General features: G+C 45.8%; 1 protein-coding gene across 4 annotated transcripts in view; it reads left to right on the forward strand.

The window, feature by feature from the left end:
• sgce (sarcoglycan, epsilon) overlaps positions 1–16,496 on the forward strand; it is a 106,401-nt gene that overhangs the window by 40,531 nt on the left and 49,374 nt on the right. For all 4 annotated transcript variants that reach the window (XM_070881070.1, XM_070881071.1, XM_070881073.1 and 1 more), the window contains 3 exons: positions 1,368–1,440; positions 11,669–11,867; positions 12,969–13,131. In XM_070881070.1, the coding sequence (XP_070737171.1) occupies positions 1,368–1,440; positions 11,669–11,867; positions 12,969–13,131 (435 nt within the window). The remainder of the gene's footprint in view (positions 1–1,367; positions 1,441–11,668; positions 11,868–12,968; positions 13,132–16,496) is intronic.

The following is a 16,496-nucleotide window of genomic DNA, read 5'->3' on the forward strand; positions in this document are numbered from 1 at the left end:
TATAGATCAGGTGCAATCAAGATGTAGCACTGACACGGTCATTAATGTAATGGATAAAGGGGGGACCTAACTAGCACTAGAACAAAAAGTGTTCAACGTATCCTACAAAAAATAGAGGAAATGAGTGGAGTTAATGGAAAAGTTGTTCAGTGTGAGATTCAGGCGGAGATGAGTGAAGGTAGATGGGGACTCGGCAGGCCACTATAAGCTGAAGAAGTGTAGGGTTGCAGACTGTCCTGGTGCGGGATGGAGGTGTACATCCATAATGAAAAGGAGTTGCAGCCAGAAAAAAATGGAATCTGTTAAACTGTTAGACAGCATCACAAGAGTTTTGGTGTAGGTGGGTAGTGACTGGGCGGGAAGAAGGGATAGTGTCAAAATAAGAGGAAATAAATTCAGTAAGTCAGGCTGAAACAATTGGTCTGAACCTACTCGGGCCCCGTCCATGAACTCTCATCCCACGACGTTGATGACTGTTTGTGCTGCTTCCTGCTCTTGCCCTGAGCTGGAGAATTTCATTAATTTTGCATCAGTTTATCATCCCTTTCTTACCTTTACATTATCCATCTCCGACTTCCCTTCATAGAATTCTGCAATTTAATTAATTGGATTTATTTGCTGTAGCTGTGCAGAAAATTGAAAAATAATGTAATATTCATACACCAATAAATTATGAAGTCTTTTTCTCAGTTCTTTGGGAAGGGGGATTTCAAAATATTGCTTAAAAGTCATCATAACAGCATTGTTGCATCAGTTATAAACTCCATGTGCCAAGTGTTGCTGTGGCTCCTGTTTTAATATTCACTTGTTTAAAGTAATATAACTCCACCCACAGAAATCCTCTCCTTGTTGGAAAACATACATTATACCTTACATGTCAAAGACTAAACAGTATTCGTGAGCATATCAAATCCACAGAAGAGGAAAAAAAGTACCAAGTTTTCAGTTGACAAAAGTACTTCAGAACCGACTTGTGTTTCCCTGCCCATGACTGACATTACACTTCCCCATCACAAGGGGAAGCTACACCTAGTAAAATAATCAGTTTACTGATAGTGAACGTACTGTATAATATTTGAACGTGACTTCCCACAATTCTTTACTCTCCTTTGATTATAGAACAAAATACATGATATATGTGTCCATTATGTTTTCATTGTAATTAAATTTTTCATTACTCTGTTTCACTGCTCCAAACACATTGATTTAATTTCAATTTATGATATGCAGCACAGCAGGCACATATACAATTTGCACAGTAATATTGAAAGATTTTACATATTGTCATAGGCATGTTAACTTTTAATTGGTATACATTTATCATTTATGTGTTAGTTAATTTGCTGTTTGTACTTTTCTTTTGTCAGATCACTGCTTATAATAGACGAACATATGAAACTGCAAGGCATACTTTGGTTGTCAACATCATGGCTTCAAATGGTGAGGAGCTATGCATTTTACATTCTTAATGTCTTGCGTAGTGAGGGTAATGTCTTTGGAATAATAACAAAAAATGGCGTAAATACGCAGTTTGCGACAGTATTTGTAAAGACAAGAGATAGGTTACTGTTTTGGGTGCAGAACTTTCATACCCTATTTCTCCATGTTCACTCACAGCACCTACAAGAGCCATCTTTGGGTATAGGAACATAAGAATTAGGAACAGGAGTAGGCCATCTAGTCCCTCGAGCCTGCTCCGCCAGTCAAAAAGATCATGGCTGATCTGCATTTTGTATATCTGTCCTTAAAGTTGTTTCTGGCCAAATCCTATTGTGGAGCCATTACGAAGAACATTTTAAAAATGGCCTACTGCTCACAAGGCAATTTTCCAAACACTTTATTGAAGGAAGTTATCTTACAAAAAACAAACTTATGTCTTTGCCCTAGAAGATGAAAAATAAAAATTGAAGTTACATTTGAAGTGTTATGTATGCAACCCTGTGTAATCTGTATCATACCGCCACCAGAGGGCATACCTGTTTGGAGTCCCAAGGGATCCCAGCATCCCTTGGGAGTACTGTATATAAGCAGGCTTCCTATGCTGTACCAACACTCTGGAGTTTGAATAAAGGAGCTAAGGTAACACTTACCCATGTCTACAGTACTCAGTTACATTACTTTATTATGAACATAACAACTGGCGATGAGATAACAACCAATCACGCGAAAATGCAGAGAACTGTTGGTATCCTGGAGAAATTCTCAGAAGGGGACGATTGGGAGGCCTTCGTGGAGCGACTCGACCAATACTTCGTGGCCAACGAGCTGGAAGGGGATGAGAACGCTGCCAAACAAAGGGCGATCCTCCTCACCGTCTGCGGGGCAACAACCTATGGCCTTATGAAGAATCTTCTAGCTCCAGTGAAACCAACAACCAAATCGTATAAAGAACTGTGTATTCTGGTCCGGGAGCACCTAAATCCAAAGTAAAGCGTTCTGATGCAAGGTATCGATTTTACACATGTCAACAGTCTGAGGGCCAGGAAGTGGCGAGCTCCGTCACCGAACTAAGGCGCCTTGTAGGACATTGCGAATTCGATGGATTCCTTGAGCAAATGCTAAGAAACTTCTTTGTGCTTGGCATTGGCCATGAGGTTATCCTTCGCAAACTATTGACTGTTGAAACACCGAACATGAGCAAAGCCATAACGATAGCCCAGGCATTTATGTCCACCAGCGATAACACCAAACAAATTTTGCAGCATAAATAGGTTTCGGCAAGGACTGTACACAAAGTAACATTGTTTTCAGGTAGGAATGCATATGGCACAACGTACACGCCTGTAGCTGCATGACCTCAGATGACCCAGAGTCTGCCATCAATCGTTAATGCGAGGCAGTTAACACCTTGTTGGCGCTGCGGAGGTGATCATTGAGCCCATCAATGCTGCTTCAAACACTGTCTGCAAAGGCTGTGGAACAATGGGACACCTCCAGCAAATGTGCAGACGAGCTGCAAACCCTGCAAACCACCACGTTGCAGAGGAGGGTCGATCCATAGTGGATCAGGCTGAACTAGAGACTCAAACCGAGGAGGCAGAAGTGTACGGGGTACGCACCTTCACCACGAAATGTCCACCGATCATGCTAAAAGTCGAACTGGATGGAATTCCTGTATCCATGGAACTGGACACGGGTGCGAGTCAGTCTATCATGAGCAAAAAGGCCTTCGACAGGCTATGGTGCAATAAGTCACACAGGCCCAAGCTTAGCCCCATTCACACCAAGCTAAGAACTTACACTAAAGAGCTGATCCCTGCAATTGGCAGCACAGCAGTAAAAGTCTCCTATGATGGAGCAGTGCATGAACTCCCACTATGGATTATACCAGGAGATGGCCCCACACTGTTAAGCAGAAGCTGGCTGGGAAAGATCCGCTGGAACTGGGACGACATCCGAGTGCTCTCGTCCGTCGACGACGCCTCATGTGCCCAGGTTCTGAGCAAGTTCCCGTCGTTGTTTGAGCCAGGCATCGAAAGTTTCTCGGGGGTGAAGGTGCAGATCCACTTGGTTCCCGGTACACGACCCATCCACCACAAGGCAAGGGGGGTGCCATATATGATGAGAGAGAAAGTGGAAATTGAGCTGGACAGGCTGCAGTGAGAAGGCATCATCGCGCCGGTGGAGTTCAATGAGTGGGTCAGTCCGATCGTTCTGGTTCTCCAAGGCGATGGCACGGTCAGAATTTGTGGGGACAATAAAGTAACGATTAACCGTTTTTCGCTACAGGACCAGTACCCGCTATCCAAGGCAGATGACCTATTTGCGACCCTGGCTGGAGGAAAGACGTTCACCAAATTGGACCTGACCTCGGCCTACATGACGCAGGAGCTGGCGGAATCTTCGAAAGGCTTCACCTGCATTCGATCGGCCGCGGCAATCTTTCCAAGGAACATGGAGAGCCTGCTAAAGTCGGTTCCGTGCACAGTGGTTTTGCAGGACGACATAATGGTCATGGGTCGGGACACCATCGAGCACTTGAAGAACCTGGAAGAGGTTCTTAGTCAGCTAGATCGCGTGGGACTCCGGTTGAAACGTCTGAAGTATGTTTTCCTGGCGCCAGAGGTCGAGTTCTTAGGGAGAAGAATCGTTGCAGACGGCATCATAGAAACATAGAAAATAAGTGCAGGAGTAGGCCATTCGGCTCTTCGAGCCTGCATCACCATTCAATGAGTTCATGGCTGAACATGCAACTTCAGTACCCCATTCCTGCTTTCTCGCCATACCCCTTGATCCCCCTAGTAGTAAGGACTACATCTAACTCCTTTTTGAATATATTTAGTGAATTGGCCTCAACGACTTTCTGTGGTAGAGAATTGCACAGGTTCACCACTCTCTGGGTGAAGAAGTTTCTCCTCATCTCGGTCCTAAATGGCTTACCCCTTATCCTTAGACTGTGACCCCTGGTTCTGGACTTCCCCAACATTGGGAACATTCTTCCCGCATCTAACCTGTCTAAACCCACCGATGCCAAGACGGAGGCCATCAAGAACGTGCCGAGACCACAGAACGTTACGGAGCTGCGGTCATTCCTGGGACTCCTCAACTATTTTGGTAATTTCCTACTAAGCACTTTGCTAGAACCCCTACATGTGCTGCTACGCAAGTGAGATGACTGGGTATGGGGGAAATCACAAGAGGCTGCTTTTTAGAAAGCCAGAATTCTGTTCTGTTCCAACAAACTGCTTGTTCTGTATGACCCATGTAAATGTTTAGTGCTAGCTTGCGATGCATCTTCGTACGGGGTCGGGTGTGTGTTACAACAAGCAAACAAATCGGGAACATTGCAACCGGTCGCTTATGCGTCCAGGAGTTTGTCCAAGACCAAAAGGGCCTACGGCATGATTGAAAAAGAAGCTCTAGCGTGCGTTTACGGGGTGAAAAAAATGCACAGTATCTGTTTGGTCTCAAGTTTGAGCTTAGAAACTGACCATAAGCCGCTCATATCGCTATTCTCAGAGAACAAAGGGATTAATACCAATGCCTCTGACCGCATCTAAAGATGGGCGCTTACACTGTCTGCATACAACTATGTAATCCGCCACAGACCAGGCACAGAGAACTGCGCTAATGCTCTGTTGGCTACCACTGCCCACCACCGGGGTGGAAATGGCACAGCCTGCAGACTTGCTCTTGGTGATGGATGCATTTGAAAACGAAAAGTCACCCATTACGGCCCGCCAGATTAGGACCTGGACCAGCCAGGATCCTTTACTGTCCATTGTAAAAAAAAACTGTGTCCTCCATGGGAGCTGGTCCAGCGTCCCAGTGGAGATGCATGAAGAGATCAAGCCGTTCCAGCGGTACAAAGACGAAAAGTCCATACAGGCGGACTGTCTTTTGTGGGGCAATCGAGTGGTTTTGCCTAAGAAAGGCAGGGAAACATTCATACGCGACCTACACAGTACCCATCCAGGCATAGTAATGATGAAAGCTATAGCCAGATCCCATGTGTGGTGGCCCGGCATCTACTCAGATTTGGAGTCATGCGTGCGCGAATGCAACACTTGCTCTCAACTGAGCATTGCACCCAGGGAGGCACCACTAAGTTTGTGGTCATGGCCCTCCAAACCGTGATCTAGGATCCACGTTGATTGTGCGGGCCCATTTCTAGGCAAAATGTTTTTGGTTGTTGTGGATGCTTATTCAAAATGGATTGAGTGTAATAATGTCTGTAAGCACGTCCACTGCCACCATCGAAAGCCTACGAGCCATGTTCGCCACGCACGGCCTGCCTGATGTCCTTGTCAGCGACAATGGGCCGGGCTTCACCAGTGCTGAATTCAAGGAATTCATGACCCGCAATTGGATCAAGCACATCACATCTGCCCCGTTCAAGCCCACATCCGATGGCCAGGCAGAACGGGCAGTCCAAACCATCAAGCTTGAAACGTGTTGGAAGGCTTCCTGCAGACCCGCCTGACCCGAATCCTGCTCAGCTACCGCACCAGATCCCACTCGCTCACCCGGGTTCCCCCAGCCGAGCTGCTCATGAAAAGGGCGCTCAAACCAAGCTCTCTCTTGTACACCCAGATCTCCATGATCACGTCGAGGACAGGCGGCATCAACAAAGCATGTACCATTATCGTGCAAACTTGTCACGCGATATTGAAGTCAATGACCCCATATTTGTATTCCAGTACGGACCTGGTCCCAAATGGCTTGCTGGCACTGTCATCGCCAAAGAAGGAAGTAGGGTGTTTCAGGTCAAACTTGCTAATGGACTAACTTGCAGAAAGCATTTGGACCAAACCAAACTGTGATTCACAGACGGCCATGAGTAACCCGAAGAGGACACCACCAACTTCGACCCTCCAACACACACGCACACAAATGGCAACCGACATCACGGTTGACCACAAAGCTGAACTCACCATGCCCAGCAAGGCTAGCTGCCCAGCAAAGAACCAACCAATTCACCCACAGCTGCATTTGTACCGAGACAATCGACAAGGGAGCGAAAAGCCCCAGATCGTCTCACCTTGTAAATAAGTGTACTATTGACTTTGGCGGGGGAATGATGTTATGTATGCAACCCTCGGTAACTGGTATCATACCGCCACCAGAGGGCATACCTGTTGGAGTCCCAAGGGATCCCAGCATCCCTTGGGAGCTCTGTATATAAGCAGGCCTCCCATGCTGTACCAACTGGAGTTTGTATAAAGGCGCTAAGGTCACACTTACTCATGTGTACAGTTCTCAGTTACATTACTTTATTACGAACATAACAAGAAGCTAAAGAAATGAAGAGGAACAGGGAAAATCAAAGTGAAAATAGGCATCAACGACGGGTATTTGGAGGCAGATTTCCTCGTGTGTGTGTGTGTGTGTGTGTGTGTATGCATAACAAAAACTCCCATTTGTCTGTTTTGAAGTTTATGTATAATAAAGAGGCAAACAAAACAAAGCAGTGTAAATTAAAAAAAAATGATTTGCTGCAAAGCAAAACAGAAGTGCAAAAACAAAGGTGGTAACAGTGACCGTTAAACTGTTGGATTATCACAAAGAGCTAAATGATTCACTAACGTTCTTTAGGAAGGGTGACCTGCCGTAATTAACCCGGTATGGTCTATATGTAACTCCAGTTCCAAACCAACACGCAAGCCACTCAGTGATCAAGGTATCAAGGGACGGGCAGTAAATGTTGACCTTGCCAGTGACACTCGCATCCCGAGAATTAATTAAAAAAATAATTTTGTATGTTAATGGGAAAATCATTTAAAAAGTTGAAGCAGAAGATCAGTTTTGCTAAATTACAATTAAAAACCTCCCAGCCACACCCCCCGCCCTTCCCTGCTTTGGGCTTTTATGGTTTCAGACATATCCATCATCTTTGGAGAAACTTAATTAAAGTAAAGGGGACTACTTCACTTGGTGAACAAATCAGTCTTTTGTATGAAGTGACTGAATTAAGGTCGAAAGGGGCTGGATTTTCGGCTCATTTATGTCCCGTTTAGTGCCTTGGCGGGACGCAAAAACTTTTTTTTGGCACGAAACGAGTTGCACAACATTTTGCGCCCGGGCGGAACTTTCGGCAGTGGTTTTGCGATGGCGCTAAAACTTAGTGCCCGCCCGATGTTTTCACCGTTTGGGTGACATCAATCGGCGTGCAACGCTGCATTAGCGCCTCGGGCGGAACAATCGAGCATATTGTCCAATTTAGCGTCGGCCTGGGAACCCCCAGCAAAAAGCAGTCGGACCCAGGGCGCACCGGGCGCTAATGCCGCCATCTTTAAAACGGAGAAGTTGAGTGCATAAAAGGATTGGGAGAAGAAGACTGTTTTTCATAGTGAAGTTTTATGTGAGTTTGTAGTTTGTTTTAAAGGACATTTAAGGACATTTTAAAAGATGGGGGCCATACTATGTCAGCCATTATTGCTGGCTGCAATATTTATACAGCGTCGAGCTGGAAGAAGGCTTATTGATCATTGTCAACAAAATCAAAGCGGTCGCAGACATATGGGGTGGAGGCCTTGCAGGGAACCTGCAGCTCTCTGATGCACAGTGCAGTAGAAGGCTGCGGTTCCAAAAAGAAGTGCTGACAGATATGCCAGCTCATAAAGGCAGATCTACAGCCTGCCAGCGGCAACAGGACTGCACTGCCCGTCGAGGTGATGGTGACTGCGGCACTTGCCTTCTATGCCTCCGGCTCCTTTCAGGCATCAGCGGGGGACATATGCTCCATCTCGCAGCATGCTACACATCGCTACATTTGCCAGGTGACTACTTCATTGTACGCACGCAGGATGGACTTCATAAACTTCCCAATGCCAAAGCGGCACAGAATGAGAGGGCTGTAGCTTTTGCACGAATTGCTGGCTTCCCCAACGTTCAGGGTGTCATTGACTGTACGCACATCGCCCTGCGAGCACCTTTAGTCAATCCAGAGGTTTACCGAAACCGAAAGAGATTCCACTCCATGTACCGTACAAATCGTCTGCTACCATAACTCAGCGCATCATGACGTCAATGCCCAATATCCAGGGAGCATCCATGATGCTTTCATCTTGAGTGAGAGCACTGTCTCAGGCCTGTTCCAGCGTCAACCACAAGGCCAGAGCTGGATGCTCGGGGACAAAGGTTGTGGCCTTGCCACCTCGCTCATGACCGTACTCCGGAACCCTCAGACAGAAGCCGAGCATCGTTATGAGAGTCATGCAGCCACACACATCGTCGAACAGTCATTTGGAGTGCTCAAGCAGCGCTTCCGATGCCTGGACCACTCTGGAGGCTGCCTGCAATACTCCCCTCAGCAGGTCTTTGAGTTCATTGTGATGTGCTGCATGCTACACAACTTAGCCATCGTGAGGGGACAGGATTTGCCAATGGGGGGACTACAGGACCACCTCAGGAGAGAGGGGGGAGGGGGAAGAGGAGCCTGGTGAGGAACCAATGCCACCACCACCACAACCACAGGGAAGCCTTGTGGAGCTTTCCCCGCTGCAAAAGCCTTAAGTCAGCAGCTCATAATTCAACGCTTTGCTTGAAGAGTGAATGTCCCATCATGTTGACTATTCCCCCTCTTATTCTGTAAATGAGACATTACAAAGGAATGGTTAAGGTGAACAAAATAATTTTTTAAACATTGTAAACTTTGTGAACTTTGTAAACGTAATTGTGAAACTTTAATAACATCTATTAAACATTGTGAACTTTTATAACTTTCTGAGCAGAATTGGGAAACTTTGAAAACTTTAATAAAACAACAACAACCCCAGCCCCACTGTCTTTTACCACCGGCTCTTTCACCACCCCCACACCCCCTAATCCCCCTCCCTCACCTGATGCCCCTACCCAAAGTGACACCAAGAGTTCGTGCAGCAAGGCGGCCAGAGTCCTGCTGAATTGGGGGAGAGACATTGGCGACGCCGTGTCTGGGGATGTACTGGATCAGCTCGTGGCGTGGAAGGCTCGGCTCTGACTGGTGAGCCTCTTGCTCGGCGTGGCCGGTCACAGGTGGTGTGGGTCTTGGTGTCACACTGGGGACTCCAGGGTGACTGGTGGAGGCTGCTAACCTCGTGTGGGCATTGATGGCCTCGCTGGTTCGTGGCTCGCACTGACAATTTGCGACCCTAGCTCCGTGAGCTGGATGCTCTCCCTGGACAGTCTCACCATGTCCAGTTCTGCGTCTGCCTGTCTGTCAGCAGACCGACTTTGCCGACTCACCCTCCAGAGAGATGGCATACGGGATTCGACCCCAGAACTGCGTTGCTGCATGCCACTAGTCCCAGGAGCCTCAGAGATTTCAAAGCCCGGGAATGTTACATCATCCTCAGATGAGGTGCTTGCCGGTGGCAAAAGAGGTGTCGAGTGGATTTGCCTCACCCACCCCAGAGTAGGCTGATCGTGGAACTTCTCTTCCTTTTCCTCCCCCACATGATGGCCTGATGTGAGCGATGCGGCGGCTGTGGCTGGTCATCTGGAAATAGAAAGCAACAGACAAGTGGTTAGCAGCAGGGGAGGGGGCAGGATGACATGAGGACGGTCATATAGCACAGACTCATTTGAAGGACCGCTGCTACTCCAATGTATCTAGTCCACAGACACTGCATGACATTGCCTCAACCCTAGTCCACAGACACTGCATGACATTGCCTCAACCCTAGTCCACAGACACTGCATCACATTTCCCCAACCCAGCCCAGGGAGTGTGCAGGACTTGCCCTCTGTATCCAAGCGGGGGTCAACACCCCCACGGGCAGTTGCCCGACTTGAGACGCCGATGAGACCTGCCACTTCTCCAGGCTGGTGAGTGTCAGGGTCTGAGGTGGACCGTCGCCTGTCCGAGGCTGCTCCTGGCGATTGTGTGACTTCTTTGCCTGCAAAGATGAAAATTGAAATACTCTTGTGGCACACACCGATAGCCACCAAAGCACTTACACGATACTGTGTGAATGTAATACAGTCCTCTGTTTAATGGCCTTGGAAGTTGCACGTGGTTCATCAGGAGGACATCGAAGTGAGGAAACATCTTTTGAGATTTCAGAAAGCAATCTTAATAATGTGTAAAGCTCATTCATGGGAAATAGGTTGCCAAACTAACATAGTGTGTCAGATTTATAACTTAAGTAATGACGGAGTACATAACGACCCTTGAAAGATCGTTGAATTTCTTTCGGCACAGTGTTGCACGCCTTACAACAGTGTCGCAGGCAGAGACCTCTGCAATTTGCCTCCACATTCTGTTAAAAATTGATGGGAGGGGGCTAGATCCAGCCCTCCTGTACAATTCAGCCACCTCCGCTCCACAGCCCCCACAAGGGCTTTGTTTGCCTCTTGTGTAAATCATCTCGCACACTGCCTGTTGTCCTCCTTCTCCATCATCAAAATCCAAAACTAAAATGGCTGATTCAGCCCCGGGTGTACTGCGCATGCTCCCTGCATTAGCGTTTGTGATCGGACAGCAGACCAGAAGCACGGGAAGAAACAAAAAAAACATTTTTTTAAATTGCGCATGCGCAGAAGGGCCGGTTTTTGTGGGTGGAAGTTTGGGCTCTGGCGCACAAAATCTGTTGTGCAACGCCGGAGTTAGCGTTAACGCTCGTCGTCAATTTTCATTTGTCAAATGTTGCACGCTTTGGCGCTAACGCTAACCCGATGCAAAAAAAATGTTAAACGCGATTTGCACCCAGAAACGGCCGAAATCAGAAAAACTCAAAAATCCAGCCCATAGAATGATAGCTGACTGAGTGAAATGTGTGGGTGAAACTGAGCCATTCATACCTAAAGCTCCCAGGTTTGATTCCTGCTCCATGCTAAAGTAGCTGCTCACTTCTCATTGCACGTAGGTGCAGGAAGACAGGTGTAGCTGCAGGCATCTGTGGACATACTTTTTCTCCCTTGCCTTGCTTTGTTTCAATGGCTATGGTTCACCTCTGCTTGTTGTTGATGCAAGCACACCAAACTCCTGGGCAATGTAAAGAGGCTAGAGATCCAATGTCGTGGGTTACCATCCCATGCCCTGCAGTTTGAACTGGAGAATAAGTATTCTCCAGATACAAACCACAGGAAAATTTGCCTCCAGATTATTTGTATATATAGATATATGAAAGTGACCACAACACAGAGCTTTGTGGAACATCACTTAACCACATCTTTTCGTGGTTCATAAAATGTGGACTGAGCATCCTTTATTTTAAACTTTTATTTACATTCTTCTTGTTTAAAGATTATCCCTTGCCATATCAAGCCGAGTTCTTTGTGAAGAACATGAATGTGGAAGAGATGTTGGCAAGTGAGGTCATTGGCGATTTCTTGGGAGCAGTGAAAAATGTTTGGCAGCCTGATCGTCTCAATGCTATCAACATCACCTCAGCACTCGACCGGGGTGGGAGAGTGCCTCTTCCCATCGATAATATGAAGGAAGGGTGAGTTTAATTTTTCAGAGAGACAAATAAAGAAATATTTTGGATTTGCATCAGATTCATGGTTGTTTAAGTTGTTTTCTTCACCTGTCCAGATCACTGTGCCAAGGGGCTGGACATAGGTTTCCTCTTCCCAGAAAAACTATGCAGAACTGCTTCCAGGCTTGACATAAAAGAATGGCATGGGTTTATTTGTCCTTTTTATATTCATCCTTTTCTTTCGATCCGGACCCCTAGATGGGCCACTTCCGCTGGCGGGCAGGCCAGTACACTTGGCCATGCTTTTCCAGGGTTGGGATGAAGAAACTCTTGGTCTGGATGTCCTCTTCCCCAGTCACAACCCTCTGATGCAGGGACCACATTTAAGGTAGATGGAGGCTCCATCCCAAACAAGGCCTCACAGAAACTGGTCTGGAAGGCTGGGACCTGGCCTTTCTCGAGTCCCAGCTTAATTCGCAGCTTTTCTGCCATACTTCCACCAAACGTAGATTAGAAGGGTTGTGGATTTCCTGTCCCGGTACTTTTACCAGGACGTTGCGACTAAATTGCTTTTGCTGAGGTAGGTAGTCCATAATTCAAAATCAGGGCCAATGTGATCTCCTGGACTATTTTTGATAGCCTAGGGGAGTTGGAGACTAATTTCCCATTACCTCTCGCCCCCAACCCCCCCAATTCACCTCTCCCAGGCGATTACATGTCTCCAGGTGAGTGGGGAGTGCATGTATTATGATGCATAAGGCATCACGACTGTGTGGAACAGGCTGGATGGACCAGTGGGTCTTTCCTGTCCATTATTTTCGAATGTCCATAAAATCCAAGTGCTGTTTTCTGAACTTTCCATTTTAAGGTGTAAATGCACTTGATAATGCCCAGCTATGGACAATGGTTCATTACACAGGTTTTCAGGTTGCTTAAAACCTACCTGTTTGACCAAGCTTTTGATTATCTGCCCTAATTTCTCCTTATGTGGCTTGGTGTCACTTTTTTTGTCTTCTAACGCTTCTGTGAAGCACCTTGGGACATTTTACTAAGTTACAGGTGCTATATAAATATAAGTTGGTGTTGTTGAAAACATTACATTCTGTTGGACTTCTTCCTCTGCAGGGTTTATGTCATGGTGGGTACGGATGTAACTTTCTCGTCCTGCCTGAAGGAGGTGGAAACTCCACAGAACCAGCTGAAGTGTAGCCAGGAGATGGAACCCAGCATAAGCTGTGACAAGAAATTTAGGGCCCAGTTTGACATTGACTGGTGTAAACTGTCTTTGGTAAGTCATATGACATGAACTTGTGAATTTATAATCCTTAATACATCCCCTCTTTTAGAGTAGATCACACATATTTTTATCCTTTCACGCTTTAGCTCAGAATTATTACATAGTATTATGTAGTATTTACAGCACAGAAACAGGCCATTCAGCCCAACAGGCCCATGCCAGTGTTTATACTCTACATGAACCTCCTCCCACTCTTCTTCATCTCACCTCATCAATATATCCTTCTATTCCTTTCTCCCTCAGGTGGTTATCTAGCTTCCCCTTAAATGCATCCACGCTAGTTGCCTCAACTACTCCTTATGATAGCAAGTTCCACATTCTCACCACTCTCTGGGTAAAGAAGTTTCTCCTAAATTCCCTATTGGATTTATTAGTAACTATCTTATGTTTATGGCCCCTAGTTCTGATCTCCCCCTCAAGTGGAAATATCTTCTCTACGTTTACCCTATCAAACTCTTATAATCTTGAAGACCTCTATTCGGTCATCAGTCACTCGTTTCTTTTCAGAACTTGATGGGTATAACCTCTAATTTCTGGTATAATCCTAGTAAATCTTTATTGCACCTTCTCCAGTGCCTCTATATTGTTTTTATGCTATGGAGAGAAGAATTGTTCACAGTGCTCCAACATAGCTTTTCTGCTTTTCAATTCTATCCCTCTAGAAATGAACCCCGGTACTTTGCTTTTTAAAAAAAAATGGCTTATTAACCTGCGTCGTTACTTTAGGGATTTGTATATCTGCACCCCCAGATCCTTCTATTCCTGTACCTCATTTAGACATTAATTTTCCCCGGGGTATGTGGCCTCCTTATTCTTCCTACCAAAATGTACCACCTCACACGTACCTCTATTAAAATTAATTTGCCAATTACCCGCCTGTTCTGCAAATTTATTCATGTCGCAGCTCACCTTTCTATTAACTATACACTCCAATTTGGTGTCGTCTGCAAATTTTGAAATTGTACTTCTAATTCCTGAGGTAAATTTGTTTTTGTAAATGGTGAACAACAGTGGTCTCAGCACTGATCCTTGTGGAACACCACTTTCCACAAGTTGCCAGTTGTTTCCCACCTGTTTGTCGAGGACCACAATCTCAAGCAGTAACCTGGTTTTTAGGGCTTGCTCTCCCCAATCCACCATAAGGCAGCTCCACTTTAACATTTATACCAAAATTACATAAGAAGAAAAATTCCAAGAGGATTCCAAATAAATCATGATGCAAACAGCTATTATTTAGCATGTTTAATTACCATTTGGATTGTCAGTATTTGTTTTCAGTAACTAATTTTTCGAAGTTTAATTGTAGATCAGCTGAACCTTCTCCATCCTGGTCACTAGAGGACATGCTAAAGACTAGCCACACAGAGCCATGTTTAACTGTGGGTTCCGAGCAAATGGACCCCGTGATCTTCCATGTCACTCAGCATCCTTTTCAGTCCTTAGTTTCAGTCCAGGTGCACCAAGACTGAAACATCCAATAACAGTTGGGCACTGAATTTTCCACTCTCAGACACTTCCTGATGGGGATAACAATAGAAAAATAGTCAAGTGGATAGAAAAACAGAGGAGCCCTCTGCTGCTGGAAACTTGTAGCTAAAATATATCTATTTTGGCCTCTTGCCTCAGGAGTGGGGGCAGGAGAAGCTGCCTGAGCTGGGATGCAAGACAGTGGCCCTGCTAGGCAAGATGGACCTATCTAGTTAACATTCTCTCTATAAACTTTAATCTTAGTCGCTATTTGTCTTTCATTGAATGAGACATTTATGTCCAAAAAAGTAGAGCCTTTAGGTTCACTTTAAGTACATCTTCACCTATATAATTTTAATTTATCAAATGCCAAACTGAGGAAAACAAAAACTATTTTATTTTAGTTACTTTGATTGTTTATCATTCTTTACTGTACAATTCCAAATTGTCTGTGCCAATATTAACCGAATCAACTTGAAAGGATTGAGCCTCTCGTTCATAGAATCATAAAATTTACAAAGTATAGAAAGAAGGCATTTGGCCATCTGGTGCTAGCTCTTCAATTGGAGCCAAGATGTTGGCCTTGGCTCAGTGGTAGCCCCTGATCTATCAACTATCACACATTTGGAGTGAGACTCAGCTATTGTGGTGTAAAAATGTAACCAATTTTGACATACAACTCTTAAAAACAAACGCTGCTCCATATGTTTGCTGTCTGTCTCTGAACCTAACTCAAATTTGCCCCATGTTGGCAGGGTCAAGTTACGCTAGTTTTTTTTAAAAAGCCTTTACCTTTTGTAATGTATTTGCTTCAAGGGTTCTTTGCTTAAGAATTTATTGAGTCTTGTGAACATCATGTGACTGGCTAAGCCACTCACAATGTAACAGCTCTACAACTATTTTAATATACCTTTAAGCCAAGTGCACCCTTTTGTAAGGGCACAAAAATACACAAATCAACTAATAAACATTAAAGGGAACTGTGACAAATCAAATTAAATTAAAATTTTGTTCCCTGTTAAAATGATGCACTCCAGTACTCTGGCGCCTGCCTCTTGCGGAAGGCCGCGAGCGTACCGGTGGACACCGTGTGCTCCATCTCCAGGGACACCCTGGTGCGAATGTAACCGCGTAAGAGAGGCAGGCAGTCGGGCTGAACGACCCCCTCGACCGCCCGCTGCCTGGACTGACTGATGGCACCCTTGGCCAGGTCCAGGAGCAGTCCTGCGAGGAGGCCCTCCGACCTGCCCGCCTGCCCAAAGATCAGGAGCGTGGGACTGAAGTGCAGCCAAAAATCGAGGAGCAGCCCCTTCAAATAATGGAAGAGGGGCTGCAACCTCACACACTGTACATACACGTGGTACAAGGACTCCTCCAGACCGCAGAAAATGCAGGACACCAGCTCTACAAACCTGTGAGCATCCTCACAGATGCATACATAACACTACTTCCCCTTTTTGTAGAAGCAAGGTATTTATACAATATTTCAAAAAGATGACTTATGATTACAATTTTGCAAATTTGACTGCTGAGCCTGAGTATCGTGTTGTAAGCTTTTAGCTTTCTCTTGCCCCGACTTCCATTTCTTTGCAGTTGGCTGGCTATGCCCATTTTCTATATCCTCATTTGACTCAGGAGACCGTCTTGGGGTATTTCTGTTTTCAGGGCGTGTAGCCCAGGATTTCTGACCTCTACCTGTGTCCTCTCGAGTTTCCTTGAAACCCTTACATCAGTCCTAGTGTTGGCTTTCTTCCAAAAATCTTGATATTCCCAGTTATCAATATCCTGTCGAGTTGGTTTGCGTTTCCTCATTGATCTTCTCAACTGAACCCCAACTCCACCTCCCCCCTCGGAAGATACAGAGTCTCTGCGAGATTGTCCCATCCCCG

Source organism: Pristiophorus japonicus, chromosome 5 (genome assembly GCF_044704955.1).
Source record: "Pristiophorus japonicus isolate sPriJap1 chromosome 5, sPriJap1.hap1, whole genome shotgun sequence".
NCBI classification, from domain to species: Eukaryota; Metazoa; Chordata; class Chondrichthyes; family Pristiophoridae; genus Pristiophorus; species Pristiophorus japonicus.